This window comes from Papio anubis, chromosome 9 (assembly GCF_008728515.1).
Source record: "Papio anubis isolate 15944 chromosome 9, Panubis1.0, whole genome shotgun sequence".
NCBI lineage: Eukaryota > Metazoa > Chordata > Mammalia > Primates > Cercopithecidae > Papio > Papio anubis.
In genome coordinates, this window is record NC_044984.1 from 89,931,472 (window position 1) to 89,953,670 (window position 22,199).

The 22,199-nt window shown below is 39.5% G+C and overlaps 2 protein-coding genes across 6 annotated transcripts in view; one reads left to right on the forward strand and one right to left on the reverse strand.

Annotated features, from left to right (window-relative positions):
* Positions 1-19,397, forward strand: part of METAP2 (methionyl aminopeptidase 2) — a 41,296-nt gene extending 21,899 nt beyond the window's left edge. The window contains exons 6-11 of one of the 2 annotated variants that reach the window (XM_003906973.4): positions 166-347; positions 1,206-1,300; positions 9,828-9,924; positions 15,524-15,627; positions 16,411-16,526; positions 17,228-19,397. In XM_003906973.4, coding sequence (XP_003907022.1) covers positions 166-347; positions 1,206-1,300; positions 9,828-9,924; positions 15,524-15,627; positions 16,411-16,526; positions 17,228-17,480 — 847 coding nt within the window. In that variant the 3' untranslated portion in view covers positions 17,481-19,397. The remainder of the gene's footprint in view (positions 1-165; positions 348-1,205; positions 1,301-9,827; positions 9,925-15,523; positions 15,628-16,410; positions 16,527-17,227) is intronic. The other variant, XM_009181449.3, reaches the window with a different exon arrangement.
* A 550-nt stretch (positions 19,398-19,947) lies between these two features.
* The window catches only part of USP44 (ubiquitin specific peptidase 44), a 36,517-nt gene continuing 34,265 nt past the window's right edge, over positions 19,948-22,199 (reverse strand). For all 4 annotated transcript variants that reach the window (XM_021922803.2, XM_003906976.5, XM_003906977.4 and 1 more), the window contains one exon: positions 19,948-21,887. In XM_021922803.2, the coding sequence (XP_021778495.1) occupies positions 21,688-21,887 (200 nt within the window). In that variant the 3' untranslated portion in view covers positions 19,948-21,687. The remainder of the gene's footprint in view (positions 21,888-22,199) is intronic.

Genomic DNA, 22,199 nt, shown 5'->3' on the forward strand with positions numbered 1-22,199 from the left:
TAAACTTTCTGGACTTGATGAACTGTATGGTATTATATATAAAAGTAAGAATGTTTGATGAAAGTAAGAACTGTATGATGAACAGTTATGGTATTAACTGTATGGTATTATATATAAAAGTAAGAATGTAAAAGTAAACAAGTTCCTTTTGCTTTTTTGTTTTAGTGAAAAGTTGGAAGACTGTTCACGCAAGTTAATAAAAGAGAATGGATTAAATGCAGGCTTGGCATTTCCTACTGGATGTTCTCTCAATAATTGTGCTGCCCATTATACTCCCAATGCTGGTGACACAACAGTATTACAGTATGATGACATCTGTAAAATAGACTTTGGAACACATATAAGTGGTAAATTCTTGCAGAAAATTCCTACCCCAGCCTGCTCCTGAAAAGCTAGTTTTTGTCTCTGTTAAATGGAGTGATAAATACTGAACTCCCAAATTTTGTTTTTGCTTCCTCCCTTCATTAGTAAAGGTGTGTTGAGGCAGATTAAAAAAAAAATTAGTGCACTTACAAGGAGAGAGAGGCAGTTGTGAGATTTACTTGAAAGCATACTACTAAGTGGAATAAAATGAAAACTGTTGGGTGGTTAAGGTTTATTACCTTTTGTATCAAGGCATGAAAGACATTATACTATCTTCAGGTCATTGTTTCATACCTCTTTTATTCAAATAATAACATTTATTCAGAATATTTAAGTTTATCAGCCTTTATATACATGTTTGCTTTTTTGAATTCTCGCCAAAACCCGATTAGGTAAGCACCTTGTTATCTTTCTTACAAGTGAGAAAGCAAGCTTAGAATAAATACTTACCTAAGGTTTCATTACCTTGGAAAATTAATACTATATTCAGAGCCCCGTATACTCTCTCTGCCCTGCGTTGCTATTTCTCATTTCCCTAGTCTTTTCTTGTATTTGTTTTGTTTCTGTTTATATGTTTGTATAACTGCCAGGGTGAGCACTGAACTGGTGCTGTCTTGGAGTAATATATACTAACCCTGTAATTCTTTCTATTCTGAATCCTCTATATACTTCTACATTTTGTCTCTTTGATTATGAATGATCTGTGGGTATTTGGAGTGCAGCCTTCATTTGAGCCTTCATTCTATTTTTATGTTAAACTAGCAAGATTAATAGATTAAATGCTGTAAAGTAGATAAATTGACTAGCTGATAAGTAAAATTAAAAGGAATTTTCTCTTTCAGGTAGGATTATTGACTGTGCTTTTACTGTCACTTTTAATCCCAAATATGATACATTATTAAAAGCTGTAAAAGATGCTACTAACACTGGAATAAAGGTATGTGAACTTTTATTAAAGCACCATTTCATTCCAAGTATTTTGAGCACTTTAAGGTCTTTTAAACACTTAACAGCATTTAAGCACTTTTAAGGCCTGTTTAAGGTCTTTGGGTAATTAAGACAAATAAAACTGATCCATTGCCCTTATGGTTTTAAGCGGGTAATTGTATGATTGTGTACCAAAGGTTGTTCTTTGTTTGTTTTTTTGTTTGTTACCCTTGAACTTTGCTAAACTTTATTAAAACAGAGTTTGGATCTATTTTTGCCTGTCAGTTGGCAATGGTTTTTTTGTGGTTCTTTTTTAGAGCAATTTTAGGTTCATAGCAAAATTGAGCAGAAAGTACAGTGATTTCCCACCCCTCCCCAACTTCCTCCATTGTTAGCATCCCCACCACATAGGTGTATTTGTTAAAACCATTTGAACCAACATTGACCACATCACAATTATTCAAAGTTCATAGTTTACATTAGGGTTCATTCTTAGTAATATACATTCTAAGGGGTTTGACAAATATAAATGCATCTACCATTATAGTATCATACAGAGTATTTTCTTTTTTCTTTTTTTTTTTTTTTTGAGACGGAGTGTCTCTCTGTCGCCCAGGCTGGAGTGCAGTGGCACGATCTCAGATCACTGCAAGCTCTGCCTCCCAAGTTCAAGCGATTCTCGTGCCTTAGCCTCCTGAGTAGGTGGGACTACAGGCACCCGCCACCACGCCCGGCTAATTTTTTGTATTTTTAGTGGAGACGGGGTTTCACTGTGTTAGACAGGATGGTCTCGATCTCCTGACCTCATGATCTGCCCGCCTCGGCCTCCCAAAGTGCTGGGATTACAGGTGTGAGCCACTGCGCCCGGCCCATCCAGAGTGTTTCGTAGCCACCAAAATCCTCTGTGCTCAACTGATTCATCCCTCTCTGTCCACCAAGCTCTGGTACAGCCCAGGTTTTCCCCACCCACCCAATTTTTTTTTTTTTTTTTTATTGGAGAAAAGTGCAGTTAAAATAGACATTACAGAAAATTTACCATATTAACTTTTTTCTTTTTTTTTGAGATGGGTCTTACTCTGTTGCCCAGGCTGGAGTACAGTGGCACAGTCTCGGCCCACTGCAACTTCTGCCTTCCGGGCTCAAGTGATACTCCTGCCTCAGCCTCCCAAGTAGCTGGGATTACAGGCACGCACCACCACGCATGGCTAATTTTTTATTTCTAGTGGAGATGGGGTTTCACCACGTTGGCGAGGCTGGTCTCGAACTCCTGACCTCAAGTGATCTGCCCGCCTTGGCCTCCCAAAGTGCTGGGATTACAGGCATGAGCCACTGCGCCCAACCATATTTAAGTATATTGTTCGTTAGTATTAAGTACATTCATAATATTGTGCAGCCATCATCACCATTCAGCTCTGTTTACTCTTCATGTTGTAAAACTGAAACTCTATACTCATTAAACAGTAACTCCCAATTTCCTTTTCTCCCCCTATGCTGGCAACCACCATTCTACTATATATGATTTTGACTAGCAAGTACCTCATATAGTATTTGTTATTTTGTGACTGGTTTATTTCACTTAGCACAATATACTCAAGGTTCACCTATGTTGTAGCATATGTCAGAATTTACTTAAGGCTAAATAATCTATTGTGGGCCGGGCGCGGTGGCTCAAGCCTGTAATCCCAGCACTTTGGGAGGCCGAGACGGGCGGATCACAAGGTCAGGAGATCGAGACCATCCTGGCTAACACGGTGAAACCCCGTCTCTACTAAAAAATACAAAAAACTAGCCGGGCGAGTGGCGGGCGCCTGTAGTCCCAGCTACTCGGGAGGCTGAGGCAGGAGAATGACGTGAACCCGGGAGGCGGAGCTTGCAGTGAGCTGAGATCCGGCCACTGCACTCCAGCCTGGGTGACAGAGCGAGACTCCGTCTCAAAAAAAAAAAAAAAAAAAAAAAAAAAAAAAAAAAAAAATCTATTGTGTGTATATACCGCATTTTTCTTCATCCATTCATCCAGTGATGGACACTTGGATTGCTCCCATGTTTTAGCTATTGTGAATATTGCTGCTATGAATATGGGTGTACAGATACCTCTTCAAGGTCTGTTTTCAGTTCTTGGGTATATACCCAGAAGTGGATTTAGGAATCATCTGGTAATTATATCTTTTTAAACTTTCTGAGTATCTTCTCTACTGCTTTCCACGGTGGCTGTACCATTTTCATTCTCACCAACAGTACACAAGGAAGGGTTCCAGTTTTTCTGTTTCCTCGCCAACACTTACTATTTTCTGGGTAGTTTTTTTGTTTGTTTGTTTTTTAAATATCTTTGGAGAAATATCTATTCAAGTTTTTTGCCCATTTTTATTTATTTATTTTTTAATTAAAAAAAAAAAAAACCCAGTGCGGTGGCTCACACCTGTAATCCCAGCACTTTGGGAGGCCAAGGTGGGTGGATCATGAGGTCAGGAAATCGAGACCATCCTGGCTAACACAGTGAAACCCCATCTCTACTAAAAATACAAAAAAAAAAAAAAATAGCCGGGTGTGGTGGTGGGCGCCTGTAGTCCCAGCTATTCGGGAGGCCAAGGCAGGAGAATGGCGTGAACCCAGGAGGTGGAACTTGCAGTGAGCCAAGATCGCACCACTGCACCCCAGCCTGGGCGACAGAGCGAGACTCCGTCTCAAAAAAGGTTCAAATTGGGGGTCTTGGTGTGTTGCACAGGAGCATCTTGAATTCCTGGGCTCAAGCTATCCCCTCACCTCGGCCTCCCAAAGTGCTGGGATTGCAGGCATGAGCCACCGTGCCCAGCTCTTTGCCAAAATTTTTTAATTGATTCGTTTGTTGTTGAGTTTTAGGAATTCTGTATAGATTCTGGATGTTAGTCCTGTATCAGATATAGTATTTGAAGATATTTTTTCTCATTTTGTAGGTTACCTTTTTACTCCAGATACTGTGTTTTGAAGCATAAAATGTTTTCATGAAGCCCAGTTTGTCTATTTTTTCTTTTGTTGCTTGTGCCTTAGGTGTCATATCCAGTAAATCATTGCTAAATCTAATGTCATGAAGCATTTACTCCATTTCCTTTTAAGGTATTTATAGTTTCAGGTCTTCAACTTAGGTCTTTGATCCATTTTGAGTTAATTTTTTATATGGTGTTAAGTAAGAGTCCACATTCATTCTTTTGCATGTGAATGTCCAGTTTTCCCAGCACCATTTGTTAAGACTGTTCTCTTGCTTTTGAATGGTCTTGACACCCTTGTCAAAGCTCATCTGGGCCAGGCACAGTGCATCATGCCTATAATCTCAGCCCTTTTGAAGGCTGAGGTGGGAGGATCATTTGATCTCAGTAGTTGAAGTCCAGCCTGGGCAAGATAGCAAGACCCCATCTCTACCAAAAATTAAACAAATTAGTCAGGTGTGATGGTGCACCTTGTGGTCCCACCTACTCAGGAGGCTGTGATGGGAGGATCTCGTGAGCCCCGGGAGGTTGAGGCCTCAGTGAGACAAGATTACGCCACTACATTCCAGCCTAGGTGACAAAGCAAGACCTTGTCCAAAAAAAAAAAAAAATCATTTGTCTTTGTAAGTGAGGTTTATTTCTGGACTCTTCATTTTATTTTATTGGATTATATGTCTGTCTTTATGCCAGTACCACACTGGGTTTTTTCGGTTTGGTTTGGTTTTGGTTTTGAGACAGGGTCTTGCTCTGTCACCCAAGCTGGAGCACAATGGCGTGATGTTGGCTTGCTGCAACCTGTACCTCCTGGGTTTAAGCAGTTCTCCTACTTCATCCTCATAAGTAGTTGGGACTACAGGCTCATGCCACCATACCCATCAATTTTATTTGTTTTTTATAGAGACAAGCTCAGGTTGGTCTTGAACTCCTGGCCTCAAGCAGTCCTCCTACCTCAGCCTCCCAGAGTGCTGGGATTACAGGCACGAACTATTGGCGCCTGATGTCCGCACTGTTTTGATTACTGTAGCTTTGTTGTAAGTCTTGAAATTGAGAAGTGTAAATTCTTCATCTTTGTTCTTTTTCAAAATTGTTTGGCTATCTAAGATGTCTTGGGATTCCATATAAATTTAGCATTTTTTTTTCCTACAAAAACCACCAAATGGATTTTGATAGGGATTGTGTTGAATGTGTAGATGGCTTCAGATGGTATTGACATTTTAACGATATTAAGTCTTCTAATTCATAGACATGAGATGTTATGTTAATCCATTTTCACACTGCTATAAAGAAATACCTGAGACTGGGTAATTCATAAAGGAAAGAAGTTTAATTATCCACAGTTCCACCTGACTGAGGAGGCCTCAGGAAACTTAGAATCATGGCAGAAGGCAAAGGGAAAGCAAGGACCTTCTTCACATGGCAGCAGGAGAGAGAACTGCAAGCAGGGGAAATGCCAGACGCATATAAAACTATCAGGTCTCATGAGAACTTCCTATCATGAGAACAACATGGGGGAACCACGCCCATGATCCTGTCACCTCCCTCTCTCAGCATGTGGGGATTACAATTTGAGATGAGATTTGGTTGGGGACACAGAGTCAAACCTTATCAGATGTGTTTCCATTTATGTCTTTATTTCAGCAATATTTTATAGTTTTCATTGTACATGTGTTTCAATGTGTTTCACCTTCTTGGGGTTAATTCCTAAGTGGTTTTTTTTTTTTTTTTTGAGCTATTGTTAATGCAATTATTTTTGTAATTTCCTTTTCAGATTGTTCATTGTTAGTATGTAGAAATGCAAATGATTTTTATGTTTTGACTTTGTATCCTGTACTTGGTTGAATTAATTTATTCTGATACTACTTTTGTGTGGAATCTTTAGGGTTTTCCACAGGTAAGATCATATAATCTGTGAACAGAGATAGTTTTACTTCCATCCCAATTTAGATGCCTTTTAATTTTTCTTGCCTGATTGTTCTGACCTATGTTGAGTAAAAACGGCAAAAGTGGATAGCCTTCCTTGCCTTGTTTGTGATCTTAGAGGAAAGCTTTCCATCTTTGACCATTGAGTATGATGTTAGCTGTAGGTTTTTCATAGATGGCTTTTATTATGTTGAGGTGGTTTACTTCTGTTCTTAATTCATTGAGCCTTGCATTGTGAAAGGGTGTTGAATTTTGTCATGCTTTTTCTGCATCAATTCAGGCAGTCATATGGTTATTTTTCTTCACTCTGTTAATGTGTGTATTAGATCTGTTTTTCTTATGTTGAACCATCTTTGAATTTCAGGAATAAATCCCACTAAGTCATGGTGTGTGTTCCTTTTAATATGCAATTAAATTTGGTTTGCTAATATTTTATTAAGGATTTTGCATCAGCGTTCATAAGAATATTGGCCTGTAATTTTCTTATAGTGTCTTTGCCTGGCTTTGGTATCAGAGTAATGCTGGTTTCATGTAATGACTTAGAAAGTATTCTCTTCAGGTTTTTAGAAAAGTTTGAGGAGTGGTATTAGTTCTTTAAATGTTAGAATTAACCAGTGGAAGCCATCAGGTTCAAGGTTTTCCTTTGTCAGGATTTTTTTTTTGAGACAGGTCTCCCTTGTTACCCAGGCTGGAGTACAGTGGTATGAACACAGTTCACTGCAGCCTTGGCCTTCTGGGCTCAAGCAGACCTCCTGCCTCAGCTCCCAAGTAGCCGGGACCACAGGCGTGTACCACTACACCCAGCTAATTGTAAAAATAAAATAACATTTAGAATTTTTTTAGATACAGGGTGTTGCTATATTGCCCAGGCTGGTCTGGAACTCCTGGTCCCAAGCCATCCTGCCAGTTTGTCTTTCCAAAGTGTTGAGATTACAGGCATGAGCCACTGTGTCCGGCCTAATAATTCTTCTAAATGAACTAGTCTCTTGAGTTATATAGAAAATAGAATATGGAATTGTAAACCAAAGTTATAATAATACTAGCTTTTAGAATAAAAATAATTTTGGCTGGGCATGGTGGCTCACACCTGTAATCCCAGAACTTTGGGAGGCTGAGGCAGGCGGATCACAAGGTCAAGAGATCGAGACCATTCTGGCCAACATGGTGAAACCCTGTCTCTACTGAAAGTACAAAAATTAGCTGGGCACGGTGGCGTGCCTGTAGTCCCAGCTACTCAGGAGGCTGAGGCAGGAGAATGACTTGAACCCAGGAGAGAGACAGAGGTTGCAGTGAGCCAAGATTGCGCCACTGCACTCTAGCTTGGCAACAGAGCGAGACTCCGTCTCAAAAAAAAAAAAAATTTTTTTTTTAAATGTATTAGTTCCTTAAGTCATGTGGAAAACAGTGTTTGCAGACTACTGTTAGAATAATATTAGTTGTTACAATTGACTATTTATTTTACTTCATTGAGACTTTAAAAATTCATATGGCTTCAAGTTACTATGTAGTATCCTTTGCAGGGCATTTCTTGAGCACTTCTTGCAGGCCCAGTCTAGTAGTAATTAACTCCATCAGCTTTTATCTGGGAATCATAATTTCTCCCTCACTTTTTTTTGATAATATATTTTTTTTCAAATTGAAATAGGGTCTTGCTCTGTTGCCCAGGCTAGAGCGCAGTGGTATGATCATGGCTCACTGCAGCCTCGACCTCCTGGGCTCAGGAAATCCTTCCACCTCAGTTCCCCAAGTAGCTGGCATGTGCCACAATACCTTGCTAATTTTTAAAACTTTTTTGTAGAGATGGGGTCTCACTTTGTTGGCCAGGCTGGTCTTGAACTCCTGGGTTCAAGTGATCCTCCCACCTTGGCCTTCCGACGTGCTGGGATTACAAACGTGAGCCACCACGCCTAGCCTGATTTCTTTCTCACTTTTGAAGGACAGTTTTCCCAGATACGATTCATGGGTGACAGCTTTTTTCTTTTAGTTAGCACTTTGAATATGTTGCACTGCTGCCTTCTAGCCTCCAAAGTTTCTAGTGTGAAATGTGCTTGAAGTCTAAGTGAGCATCCCTCCTATATAGTGAATCACTTCTTTCTTGTTGCTTTCAGGTTTCCCTCTGTCCTTTAGCAAGTTTGATTATCATGTTTTTGTGTGTGTGTGTTTCTTTGAGTTCATCTTTTTTGGAGTTCTTTGAACTTCTTGGATGTTATATTCTTGTATTTCATCAAATTTGGGGAGTTTCCAGCCATTACTTTTTCAAATATTGTTTGCCTTTCTCCTTCTGAAAATTTCCATAATACATATATCGGTCTACTTGATATGCAGGTCCCTGAGGTTCTGTTCACTTTAATCTTTTTTATTCTTAGACTTGGTGATTTCCCTTGTCCTTATCTTCAGGTTTGCTGGTTCTTTCTTTTTTTTTTTTTGCCTGCTCAAATACTTTTGAATTCTTGTGAATTTTTCATTTCAGTTACTGTACTTTTCAGCTCTAGAATTTTTTTTTTCTTTTAGGTTTTCTATTCTTTTTTGATATTTTCATTTTGTTCATACTTTTTTTTTTGGCTCTCTCAATGTCTTCCTTTAATTTTTTAAGCATCTTTAGAAGAGTTGTTTTGAAGGCTTTGTCTAGTAGTAGATCTGCCATCAGGTTTTTTTTTCAAGGATAGTTTCTGTCAATTTATTATTTTCCTTTGATGGGTGTTCTTATTTCCTTATATGCCTTGTGACTTTATGTTGAACACTGCATATTTCAGTGTAATGTGGTAATTCTGAAAATCAGATATTCCCCCTTCCCCAGCATTTCTTTTAGATTTTTTGTGTTGGTTTTTTTGTTTTTGATTCTTGTAGCCAGTCTCTGCCAAGCATCCACCTGAGGTGTAAACTTCAGGTTTTCTCAGGTCTTTCCCTGGGCATGTGCGCCCACTTTTACAATTTTCTCGTACATGCAGTTGTTTTTGAATGACCTAGTCTTTAATATCTGGGCCCTGAAGGGGGAGAAAAATAAAAATGAGTGTGGGCTGGAGGCCATGCTGAGTGTGAGGGAGTGGAGGGGAAAGGGGTGCTCACCATTTAAATCTGAAAGTCACTTCAGTCACAGGGGTGTGTAGGGGCGAGGTTTGCAACTATGAAGGGAGATGCAACAACAGTGGCCACTTCTATATCTGGGCCTATGTGACCAGAAGCAGCAACTAGGTATCGAAGCACAGATCCCTGATGTTTAGGACATAGACTATTTTGCCCACTCACATACCCCCAAGCTGTGTGCATGTTGCTTCAGGAATATGAGCCAACCACGAGCTTATGGAACAGTGTGTAGTAGTGCTGCTACTGTGCTAAGAGCTGAAATGGATGGAAGTTAACCACACTTGACCATCCCATTATTCCCCTGGAAGTTGCAAGGCTTCAGTAGACTCCAAAGTTCCCAAGTAGTTACATTAGACAGATTTTGTCAGTGTAGTTGTTATCTATTTAGGGAAGCAGATTCCTGGTGCTTAATACTTCACTGTCCTCCCATAATCCTCTGCACAGTATTTTAAACAGGAAATTACTATGTACAAAGCAGTTTTTGATTGTCCCTTATTTTTAAATGTTACAAAATTAAGTTGCTATGAAAATTTTGCACTTTGAATAATAAAGCATATGTTACACTTTTTTTAGTGTGCTGGAATTGATGTTCGTCTGTGTGATGTTGGTGAGGCCATCCAAGAAGTTATGGAGTCCTATGAAGTTGAAATAGATGGGAAGACATATCAAGGTATATTCTTTTAATATATCTTATTTTGAAATTGATTTTACAAACTATTGTCGAGTGCTTTCTTTGAGTCAGCTGCTTCATGTTTCTGTCTTGGGAATTCAAGGAAAGAAGACAGGGGAAATGACCTGCTTAGAGCATGGTAGGAGTACTGTTGTAACTAACTGGAAACTATTGCCAAGCCACACTGTTAGCTGATAAGAAAACACCTAAGGAAATATCCTGGGGCAACCAAAAAGCGCAGCCAGTTTTCTGTGACTAGTCAAATCAAGGCTGAGAGAAGCCAGGTCTCTTGCCATTGAGGATGACTCATTGTGATTTTTTTGTTGTTTTTTTTTGTTTTGTTTGTTGTTTTTTTTTTTGTTTTTTTTTTTGTTTTTTTTTTGAGACGGAGTCTGGCTCTGTCGCCCAGGCTGGAGTGCAGTGGCCGGATCTCAGCTCACTGCAAGCTCCGCCTCCCGGGTTTACGCCATTCTCCTGCCTCAGCCTCCCGAGTAGCTGGGACTACAGGCGCCTGCCACGTCGCCCGGCTAGTTTTTTGTATTTTTTTTAGTAGAGACGGGGTTTCACTGTGTTAGCCAGGATGGTCTCGATCTCCTGACCTCGTGATCTGCCCATCTCGGCCTCCCAAAGTGCTGGGATTACAGGCTTGAGCCACCGCGCCCGGCCGGTTTTGTTTGTTTTTTAAAGACAGGGTCTTGCTCTGTCATCCAGGCTGTAGCGCAGTGGTACAACCAAGGCTCACTGTAGTTTCAACCTCCCAGGCTTAAGCGATCCTCCCACTTTAGCCCTCCCGGGTAGGGCCACCGTGCCTGGCTGATTTTTAATTTTTTTGTAGAGACGAAGTCTAACTGTGTTGCTCAGTCTGATTTTGAACTGCTGAGCTCAAGCGATCCTCCCGCCTCAGCCTCCCGAAGTGCAGGGATAACAGGTGTGAGCCACTGCTCCTAGCCTGTGGTTTTTTGGAATCACATTCAGAATTTGGAGGCCAGTTCCTTGTGTATCACTTTAATTCCCAAGTCCCTTTGCTTTCTAGTCTTTACCAGTGACTACCTCAGGTATATACTCCCAGAGTCCCCTGTGCTTTCTGGTGCTGTACGTTAATCTCTGTCAGTCCAGTCCTCCTCCAGCTCCCAGGTCTGTCTGATCATCCCCCAGCCACCATCCTCCTCCCTCATCTGTGGTCATTTTTCTCTGTGACCCTGTTCTAATAACTTCTTTATAGAATATTTTCTATATTTCCTTTAACAGAATTCTGTCTCTCTTTGTAGACTCTGAGTGGAGACTCTCGTGTTGTTTTCTTGCCCCTTACTCAGTAAATTCACACCGTTCAGCATTCTTTGCATTTCCTATTGCCCATTATGTGTTTCTACCAAGAGCAGAAGTGATTCTTCCTCTGGAACCTGACCGTGCCTTCTATATAGACAGTTACCACCAACGTAACAGTCCTCTTTTATGTCTAAATACTGAAATTTATTACCAGACTTATACATTTTTTTTTTTTTTTTTTTTGAGACAGAATCTTGCTCTGTTGCTCAGGCTGGGGTGCAATGGTGCAATCTCGGCTCACTGCAACCTTTGCCTCCTGGGTTCAAGCAATTCTGCCTCAGCCTCCCCATTAGCTGGGATTACAGGCGCCTGCCACCATGCCTGGCTAATTTTTTTTTTTTTTTTTGAGGTGGAGTCTTGCTCTGTCACCCGGGCTGGAGGGCAGTGGCGTGATCTTGGCTCACTGCAACCTCTGCCTCCCAGGTTCAAGCCATTCAATCCATTCTCCTGCCTCAGCCTCCTGAGTAGCTGGGATTACAGATGTGTGCCACCACAGTCGGCTGCTTTTTGTATTTTTAGTAGAGACGGGATTTCGTCATGTTGGCTAGGCTGATCTTGTTATGCCCAGACCGTTTATTCCCCGAAGAAGACCACCAGAGTCCAGAGTCAAAGCTAAGCAGCAAGGATCTTTATTACAGGTTCGAACCTGGAACTCTCCCTCGCTCGCGAAACGAGACGGGCAGGAGAGCTCCCCACTGAGCTCCGAGCAGTGTTATATAGTCTAAGAAAAGTGGGCATAGAGTTATTATACAAATCAGATATATGATTGGCTAGTGTTTGAACAAGGCGATTTGGCTAACTATGATTGGTTCCCGCCATTTCTGATATTTCGGTTCAACCTTTGAGGCGGGAGAGCAGGTTTATGGCAGCAAGAGTTTATCTTACTTAAACACGTCTTGTGACCTTGCCTCAGAACTTACAAAATCTCTGGTACGTGCAGAAAAACAGGTACTCACAGAACTTACGAAATCTCTGGTATGTGCAAAAATTAGAGAGCAGAACAAAGGGTGTAGCGGGCGGGGGGGCGGGTACACATCTATCTTTGTGTCCTTTCAATCTCAAACTCTAGACCTCAGGTGATCCACCCGCCTTGGCCTCCTGAAGTGTTGGGATTACAGGCATGAGCCACCGTGCCCAGCCCTTCTTGAGAGAGTCTGCCAGACCTGGTGGTTCATTCTTCTGTGCAACTAACATATTAGGTTGGTATGGCTAAGAAACTTTCTTAAAAAATTTTATTGGCGCCGGGCGCGGTGGGCCTATAATCCCAGCACTTTGGGAGGCCGAGACGGATCACGAGGCGGATCACGAGGTCAGGAGATCGAGACTATCCTGGCTAACACGGTGAAACCCTCTCTTTACTAAAAAATATAAAAAACTAGCCGGGCGAGGTGGCGGGCGCCTGTAGTCCCAGCTACTCGGGAGGCTGAGGCAGGAGAATGGTGTAAACCCGGGAGGCGGAGCTTGCAGTGAGCTGAGATCCGGCCACTGCACTCCAGCCTGGGCGACAGAGCGAGACTCCATCATAAAATAAGATAAGATAAGATAAGATAAAATAAATAAAATATAAAATAAAATAAAATAAAATCATCTTTAAAAAAATTGATTGGCTTGTAAGGGTCAGTTTGCAAAGTTTGAATTTTAAAATAAGCTTGTTACTTGTCAACGTGAATAACAAACACAGGCTCCCTAAAAGAAAATGATGTTTGGGAATAGAGCATTGCAGTGGGAATGCCATAGTAAACTTGTGCATATTCAGGGAGTTAAGGAAGACAGAGGTTTTTAAAGATGAAAATGAGGATGACATAATTGTTTTGAAATAATTATCCTTGGCTCCAAAGATTAATAAGAAGAGTGACGCCAGTTGGAGGTTGGGCAGGCAGCTGTTGGGCAGATGTCCTTGCAGAAGTATTTTTTTGTGTGAGGTTGCAGTGGGCTTTGTGCAAGGTTATGGTTTTCAGTCATTTTCATTATCAGGCATATAAGCATGAGAACCGTCTCTTCATGGCTTTCCCTAGCTCTGTTTGAGTCTGACAACTTTGACATATTTATATAGGAAGGTTGTTGTGAAGAGCGAATTGATTTGTTTTTCTTGCTACCCCACTGAGTTTGTAGCATACTTGTTCATTGCTTCAGACTACTTAATTCTGCTCTAGAAGAAAGGTAGCTCATACTGAGGATTCCAGCGCTATAGACCTACATTTTTTTAAGGCCCTCCCCACCTTTTTTCTTTTTTCTTTCTTTTTTTTTTTTTTTTTTTGAGACTGTTGCCCAGACTGGAGTACAGTGGTACGATCTCATTTCACTGCAGCCTCTGCTTCCCGGGTTCAGGTGACTCTCCTGCCTCAGCCTCCCAAATAGCTGGGACTAGAGGTGTGTGTCACCATGCCCAGCTAAGTTTTATATTTGTAGTAGAGATGGGGTTTCACTATGTTGGCCAGACTGGTCTTGAACTCCTGACTTCAAGTGATCGTCCTGCCTTGGCCTCCCAAAGTGTTGGGATTACAGGCGTGAGCCACTGCACCTGGCTGTTTTTAGCCCTTTTATAAAATTTGAAATATTAACACAAAATGCACAAAGCGTAAATACTCAACTTCTCAATTGCAGAAGCTACATAACCTCACTCCTCAAGAAATTGAATATTGCCAGCATTCCAGAAGACACTCAGTCTCATTTTCATAGTCCGTTTTGTGCTGCTACAGCAGAATACCTGAGACTAGGTAATTTATAAAGAACAGAAATTGATTTCTTACAGTGTTGGAGGCTGGGAAGATTAAGGGACTGGCATCTGGTGAGGGTCTTCTTGCTGCATCATCCCATGGCATTAGGCAGAAGGGCAATAAGAAGCTTGAGAGAGAGAGAGCAAGAAGTGGTCAAACTCATCCTTCACAAGGAACCCACTCCTGAGATAATGGCGTGAATTCATTGATGAGAGTGGTGCCTCCATGGCCCAAACTTCTCGCATTATGTCCCACCTTCCAACACCATCACAATGGGGATGAAGTTCCCAATACATGAACTTTGGGGGACACATTCAAACCGTAGAACCAATACACTGCTTTCCAAACAGCAGCCTGCCTCTAGTGAGCCACCATCTTGGCTTGTGGGGTCAGTTCGCCAGGTCTTAGAGAAATAGTAATGATGTCTGAATTTTAAAATATATTTAGCTTATCAGCACTGTAAGTATGAAAGGATTTGCATTTGCTTTTCTTTGTCTTTACTACCTAATTATGCATCCCTAAACTAGTTTTATTGCCTAATTTTGAACTATTATATATATGTGGAATTGTACAGTATGTATGTAATTGTGCCTTTTTCTGCTTATTTTATCAGTTGTTTTAAAACAACTAGAATAAAAAAGCTAGAAGTTTTATTCCAGTTGTTAAATGTATTCCTAGCTTTTTGTTTTTATTGTTGAATGTTATTCCCTCATGTGAATATGCCACAATTTGTCTATTCTGTCATTGCTCTCAGGACAGTGGGATGTTTAGATTTTCTTTCTTATTTCTTATTTCTATTTCTTAATTATTGTGTCTCAGCCACATAGATTTTCTTTTTGAATGTTTGAAATGTTGATATAAAGTTCTGTAATACTGTCATCTTAATAGTATCTTTCACATTATCTTTTGGTCCATAACAATACAAATATGTATTTTTTATGCTTCTAATAAGTTGTGTACTTGGCATTTTCTTTGTTGTTAACAGTACCTCCTTAGATGACCTTCCTTATGCCCTTAATCCTGTAATTCTTTCTTCCATCCTCCCTTACTTCTGGCATTTTTGTTTTTTTTGAGACCGAGTCGCTGTCGCCCAGGCTGCAGTGCAGTGGCATGATCTCAGCTCACTGCAGCCTCCGCTTCCCGGGTTCAAGTGATTCTCCTGCCTCAGCCTCCTGAGTAGCTGGAATTACGGGCCCCCACCACCACACCCAGCTAATTTTTGTATTTGTAGTAGAGACAGGGTTTCGCCGTGTTGGCCAGGCTGGTCCCGAACTCCTGACCTCAGGTGATCCGCTTGCCTCGGCCACCCAAAGTGCTGGGATTACAGGCATGAGCCACTGCACCTGGCCTACTTCTAGTATTAATAACACTGCAACTAACTACATTTTATATTCTACTAGATTCCAGTTTATATTTAACTACCTTAATGTAAGGTTATTTAGTAAAGCCATATCTGGTTTTTGAATAAATGCTTGAACTCTGTACCAAAATGTAAAAGATCTGTTTTTTCTTCTTGAGATCCTGAATAACTTTTATTTCCCTATTTTTTATAACAGTGAAACCAATCCGTAATCTAAATGGACATTCAATTGGGCAATATAGAATACATGCTGGAAAAACAGTGCCGATTGTGAAAGGAGGGGAGGCAACAAGAATGGAGGTATGTGTGTCACTAACATTTTACTTCCATGGAAGACATTTTTTTCTTCCAAGCAGAAGGTCGTGATAGTTAAATATATAATTATACTGACCAGAATTAGCTTATCATCCATATTCACACTGTCAGGAATTGGGCCATTTGAATTTGCAAATTGTATATAGTTGGCACTAAATCAGTTGTGGAAATTGGGTCTGTGAAAGGATTGTTTGTTCAACATTTGATGAATATTTATGTAGCATTCCTAGGTGTCAGTCTCTTTATAGTAGGCTCTAGGGGTGGAATTGTGAACAAAGTTCGTAGGGGGAAGCAGAAGGACCAAAAAGTGCAAAGGAGCTAAAGCAAGGCAAGGTTAGATAAGGACTGCCAGGGGCTACTTCATGTTGCTGTTTAATCAGGTAGAAACTTCAAGAGATGGTAATTGTAGGCTGGGCTCGGTGCCTCAGGCCTGTTAATCCCAACACTTTGAGAGACCAACGCAGGCAGATCACCTGAGGTCAGGAGGTTGAAACCAATCTGGCCAACATAGTGAAACGTCGTCTCTACTAAAAATACAAAAATTAGCCAGGTATGGTGGCACGTGCCTGTAGTCCCACCTACTCGGGAGGCTGAGGCAGGAGAATCGCTTGAACCTGGGAAGCGGAGGTTGCAGTGAGGCAAGATCACACCACTGCACTCTAGCCTGGCAACAGAGAGAGACTCTGTCTCAAAAAGAGAGAGCGAGATGGTAATTGTGATTCGTTCTGAATTTTTCTTCTTTCTCTCCCCTTGACCCTTATTTTTCAGGAAGGAGAAGTATATGCAATTGAAACCTTTGGTAGTACAGGAAAAGGTGTTGTTCATGATGATATGGAATGTTCACATTACATGAAAAATTTTGATGTTGGACATGTGCCAATAAGGTGAGAGAGGAGCCAGTGGAATTTATGTGGCTAATGAGCATCTCTTCTGAATTAACAGCATTTTTTAAAAAAGTGGCATGCATACAAAATAGTATATTCATTAAATGTAGAGTTCTGTAGCCCAACAGTAAGAAAAAAAAATAGCCTTTTAAACATTTTAACTGAGATAAAAATTACACACACACACACACACACACAACGTGCTGTCTTCAAGTCTGGTTTCTGATAATCATAAATATCAGAGATTATTTTGCTAGCATTTCTAGGTTTTTGGTTTAATATTTTCCCATTGGTAAACTTCCATTTACAATGTCTTTCAATTTACATTGAATTTTTTTAACATTTGAAGATGATTGAAGTCTGGATTTACATCTTTTATATGCAGGTCTTTGAGCTTGCTGCACACAAAAGGAAATTCCCGTAATACCCTGTAGTTAGGTCTGTACTGGGGAATATAACACACATAGACATGTAAACACTATAAGATAGATGGCTTCCAGCTGGTGTCCTATTCAGCTGCCATCTATAATTAGGTATGGCCTATTATACATTCTGGCTTTTGATTGTTGAAAGAGCAACTTTAAATAAAAGTTTTTGGACTTCAACTGCTAAGACACAGCTAAGGTCTGGGCTTTTCTTAATGAGGGAAATCAGTTCGTAACTCTTTTGCCAACAATTAATTTTGGATTTTCTCCTCTTAGGCTTCCAAGAACAAAACACTTATTAAATGTCATCAATGAAAACTTTGGCACCCTTGCCTTCTGCCGCAGATGGCTGGATCGCTTGGGAGAAAGTAAATACTTGATGGCTCTGAAGAATCTGTGTGACTTGGGCATTGTAGATCCATATCCACCATTATGTGACATTAAAGGATCATATACAGCGCAATTTGAACATACCATCCTGTTGCGTCCAACATGTAAAGAAGTTGTCAGCAGAGGAGATGACTATTAAACTTAGTCCAAAGCCACCTCAACACCTTTATTTTCTAAGCTTTGTTGGAAAACATTATACCAGAATTAATTTGCAACATGTTGTCTGTTTTAACAGTGGACCCATGTAATACTTTTATCCATATTTAAAAAAGAAGGAATTTGATCAAAGGCAAACCATCTAATGTAATTAACCAACGAAAAAGCTTTCAGGACTTTTAAATGCTAACTGTTTTTCCCCTTCCTGTCTAGGACAATGCTATAAAGCTCAAGTTAGTTAGGAATGACTTATACGTTTTGTTTTGAATACCTAAGAGATACTTTTTGGATATTTATATTGCCATATTCTTACTTGAATGCTTTGAATGACTACATCCAGTTCTGCACCTATACCCTCTGGTGTTGCTTTTTAACCTTCCTGGAATCCATTTTCTAAAAAATAAAGACATTTTCAGATCTGAGAGCTACATCTCAATGTTTGTGGTTATAATTCTGGACAGGATAAATAGCTAAACTTAATGTAGGCAAATGCAGAGACATGTATCTGAAATGTAGACCTCTACACTGAGACTTTGGTGGCATAGTGGCTAAAACAAGATCTACACATGCATAAAGAGGGACAAACACCTTTTCTTCATAAATACACAGCTTTAGGAATATTTCACCATTCTTTATAGGACATAGTAGTCCTTGTGTTTTTTTCCCCTGACATTGGAAAGATGTGCTAATTGAAACTTGACTTAGGAACATTGTGCCAACTCGAAACCTTGATTTGGTGAAAATCTCAACGTTTAGATCCTTTTTATCAGGGAGTGTATTGAGCTTGCTCAGAAAACCAAAAGGGCATCAAAGCCACAAAAGGAAAGAAGAAAAAAAAAACTCCCATGTTTGGATCTTGTTCTAGTTAGAAAAATTAAGTTGAAATTATTGGACTTTTTCATTCATGAGGCAAATGCTGTAGTACGTCGCCCTTTGACAGGTTTGGATTTTTAACATTACTGGTGGTATTTCAGGAAGTGAGGTGACAGTTACTTTCCTTATAGCGGCTAAGTGTATTAAGTTGAATGTAACAATCATAATATTAATTTGTTTGAACTGAGGCCCACTACTGATTCTTTAACAAATTGCTTGAATTCTTATATGTAAATAATTTTATGGGAATGTTCCATCATAATTTCTAAATCGTTTATATACCAAGGTAGCCTTAATTTGTGTATGTTTCAGTACAATGAGATTTTATTGCCTCTGGGATGCTGTTTAGTTTGTATTTTGTTAAACATTTTTATCTTAGGAAGAGAAACCTATGACTTCTGTACCTAGATCATCTGTTACATTAAAAAGCTGTTCTTTCAGCATTAGAGCTATAAATGAATGTTATCTTGTGGGGAAACAATCTAGGTTTTAGCTGTATGAGCTATATTTATTATGGTGCTAATGTTTAATAGCCACATTTGACTAACTTCTCCATTTTCTGTGATGCTGTGGCTGGCAGCAGAGCTCGCCAGTTCATGCCTGGACATACTGTCAGGGCTGGGCCCTCCAGCTCTCTCCTTTGGGGTTGAGTCCATATCTTTTGATGCGGAAGCATAAAGCAAGAATCTTGATTTCTAAACCCGGGAATTTTAGAATTGACCTTTATGAGTGAAGACTTTTGGAGCTTTTAAAGATCTTGGCAGTCATGATCTCAAACCAATTAGGAGCTCCAAGCTCCCTTCCCAGGTAACTGTTGGGAACAGTGGCATCACTGTATGCCCTTGTAATGGCTGGAAGGGACGCGATCTTGTAAATAGGAAAGCCGTCACTTAAATTGTATTGTTTGCTTATTAGCCATGTATCTCTTAAAATTTTGTTATGTTTACAACGATGTACCTTATTGGCAACAAATTATTAGTTTGATGTTTAACAATAGTGCCTTTAGTAAATTATTTTACAACTAAAACATGTTGTTTTTTGTTAGATCAACTTAGCAGAATGTAGACATCCACACTGAGATTTAAGATACATAGTAAGAAATCTAAGTTTCTGTTTATTTAGGTTTTAATTTTATTGTTGGTATTTTGAGATATTTTTCACACTAAAATTTAGTGGAAAGTACTAACAGATTTCCCATATCCCCCAATAATATCCTCCTTCTCCAAGCCTCCCCCCATAGGTGTTAGTTTTAAGGGATTAAAAAGTAAAGGGTTAAGTCACTTTCTCTTTTTTTTTTTTTTTTCAGACAGAATCTCGCTCTGTCACTCAGGCTGGAGTGCAGTGGCGTGATCTCAGCTCACTGCAACTGGGTTCAAGCTATTCTCCTGCCTCAGCCTCCCGAGTAGCTGGACTACAGATGCGTGCTACTACACCTGGCTAATGTTTTCTGTTTGTATTTTTAGTAGAGATGGGGTTTCACTGTGTTAGCCAGGATGGTCTCGATCTCCTGACCTTGTGATCCACCCGCCTCGGCCTCCCAAACTGCTGGGATTACATTACAGGCATGAGCCATGGCGCCCGGCCTCTTGTATATTTTTATATTGAAATAAGTACAAGCAATGATACCATTACAAATAGTTCAGGAGTTTTTACAATAATTCCATTAAAATGACGTGCTAAAATGTATAACATGTTAAAAATAGTCCTTGAAACTAGGAAAGAGTAGATGCTGGTATCTTGACCACGTAAATTTTTAATGAGGTATTAAGTGTGTAACAGTTGAGGTAACGACTTGCATAGGTATTATGAACAATTTTAAACACAGCCATTTAATATTCCAGATGTGTTTTTGGCACAAATGATTTGTCTGTTCAGTGATAAAAGTCTCATTGCACTTCAGCTAACCCAGATGACTTGTTATTTACTGGTAGAGATCTCTTTCAAGTTTGTACTTACAGATGATCACTACTGGTGAACAGCATTCTACAGGATATTATCTTTCACTAAGACTTCAACCTGCAAATAAACCCACTTATAAAAAAAGGATACATGATCTTCCTGTGGTTAACAGAGCTTAGATACATAGCTGGTCTGCAGATTAGTTGATTCTGCCCTCTCCAAACAAGATAAAGTTAGCAGCAACAGGACTTTAAAGAAATCCAGTGAGATTATCAGAGAAGAACAAAAAGAGTGACTCACGGCTTTTTTTTTTTTTTTTTTTTTTTTTTTGCAAGTTTAGATAGCTTTTAATTTTTTTAATGCTCAGGGCCAGTGTTTTAAGAGGCTCCTACCTAGTAGTCACATAATCCTAGCAAGAGTAAATCAAACTTTAGTTATTTAGGAGAATGAGATGCTAGACATAATAGTCCAGTTGCCAATTTTGAACACTTTTTTGCCCTGTAATTTTTTCTCTTCAAGACTCTTTATTCCTTTGAACTAAAAAATACATATAAAGTTTTAAGAGATCTAATGTCATCAGACATTATAAAATGAACTCATTCCCAAGGTAAACTATTTGAATAACATCATATACTGGTTTGCTAAATTCAGACTTTTTATGACTGCTTAATTTTTAGACTTCTGGACAAACCTGTTTGCTGCCAGACAAAAATCATAAATCCCAGGCATCATTTTTTCATGTCCATAGTTCCAAAGGTCACTTAAATATACTATTTGTAAAGCTGCCATTTTCATTTATAGTTTGACTATGCCAAAAATAAAGAGCAATTACTAAAACAATTTTGGGGTTACATTAACCAAAATAATGTCTATTACAAGGCCTGTTAACACACAAAGCCTCAGAAATACCAGTGAGTGTGACTGAAGAATATTTAGGTGATAACTTGACATGTCACTTCAATAACTCCAACGGGCAAGGTAACTTCAATATACAAATGAAAGAAAGACTATTAGTGACCAAGCAAAGTCTAATTTTCCATCTATTAAGAATTTGTATAGAAAATACCTGAAAAAGATAACACATGTATATAAAATGATGCCACTCGAACTTTGTTGGTAGAAGATTGCACAAATTCATGATCCGAGCCAATTAAGACATAAAAATATAAAAGAGGTAACATCAGTCTGAGGTAAACACCAAAAGTTTAAAACTCCAAATATTTGAAAAAAGTAGTTACCTTCAGTTGATATACACATTTATACTTTGTAAAAAAAAAAAAAAAAAAAAAATTGTAGTTAGATATAAAATGTATAAATGTAGTATATACACTGATTCATAAGAAAAGTTTAAAATGGTACATCAGTCTTTTTAAAAGTATATATATAAATCACAGGAAGAAAACCCCATTGTCTTTGGATCAGCTAAGGATTTCATTAGACGAGGTATCAGCGTCTTCATTGGGATGTTGGCTCCCGAACAGGAGCTCTGGAGGCAAAAGTTTAGAATGTCCATTCTCAGTGACTCGTTGGGTATAAAACAAGATATAAGCTTGCGCCTTGCATACTTCATCCATAGTGCACATGCTTAGCTTGGAATCATTGCAGTGTACCCAGAACCCTAGAGTGAAGCACAGAAATACACTTATGAAGGGACTTTATAAAATTCTAGTAGGAATTGAGTGAGAAGCTTTTTCTGAAGGGAAAATAATTTTCTAGCCAATTCATTTTTCTTTAACAAGAAATATAGATTGGGTAGTGTTACCTTGGAATTATCTACCTTTAATCTAGAAGTAGCTTAAGTTTACACAGCATGTGACTGATTAGAGTACCTGACACTATTTATTCCTTGTGTAAATCTACCAGTTAATGCTTTTGCCACTAATCATACAGGATGATCATCCCTAATTCCAAAATCTGGCCGGGCGCAGTG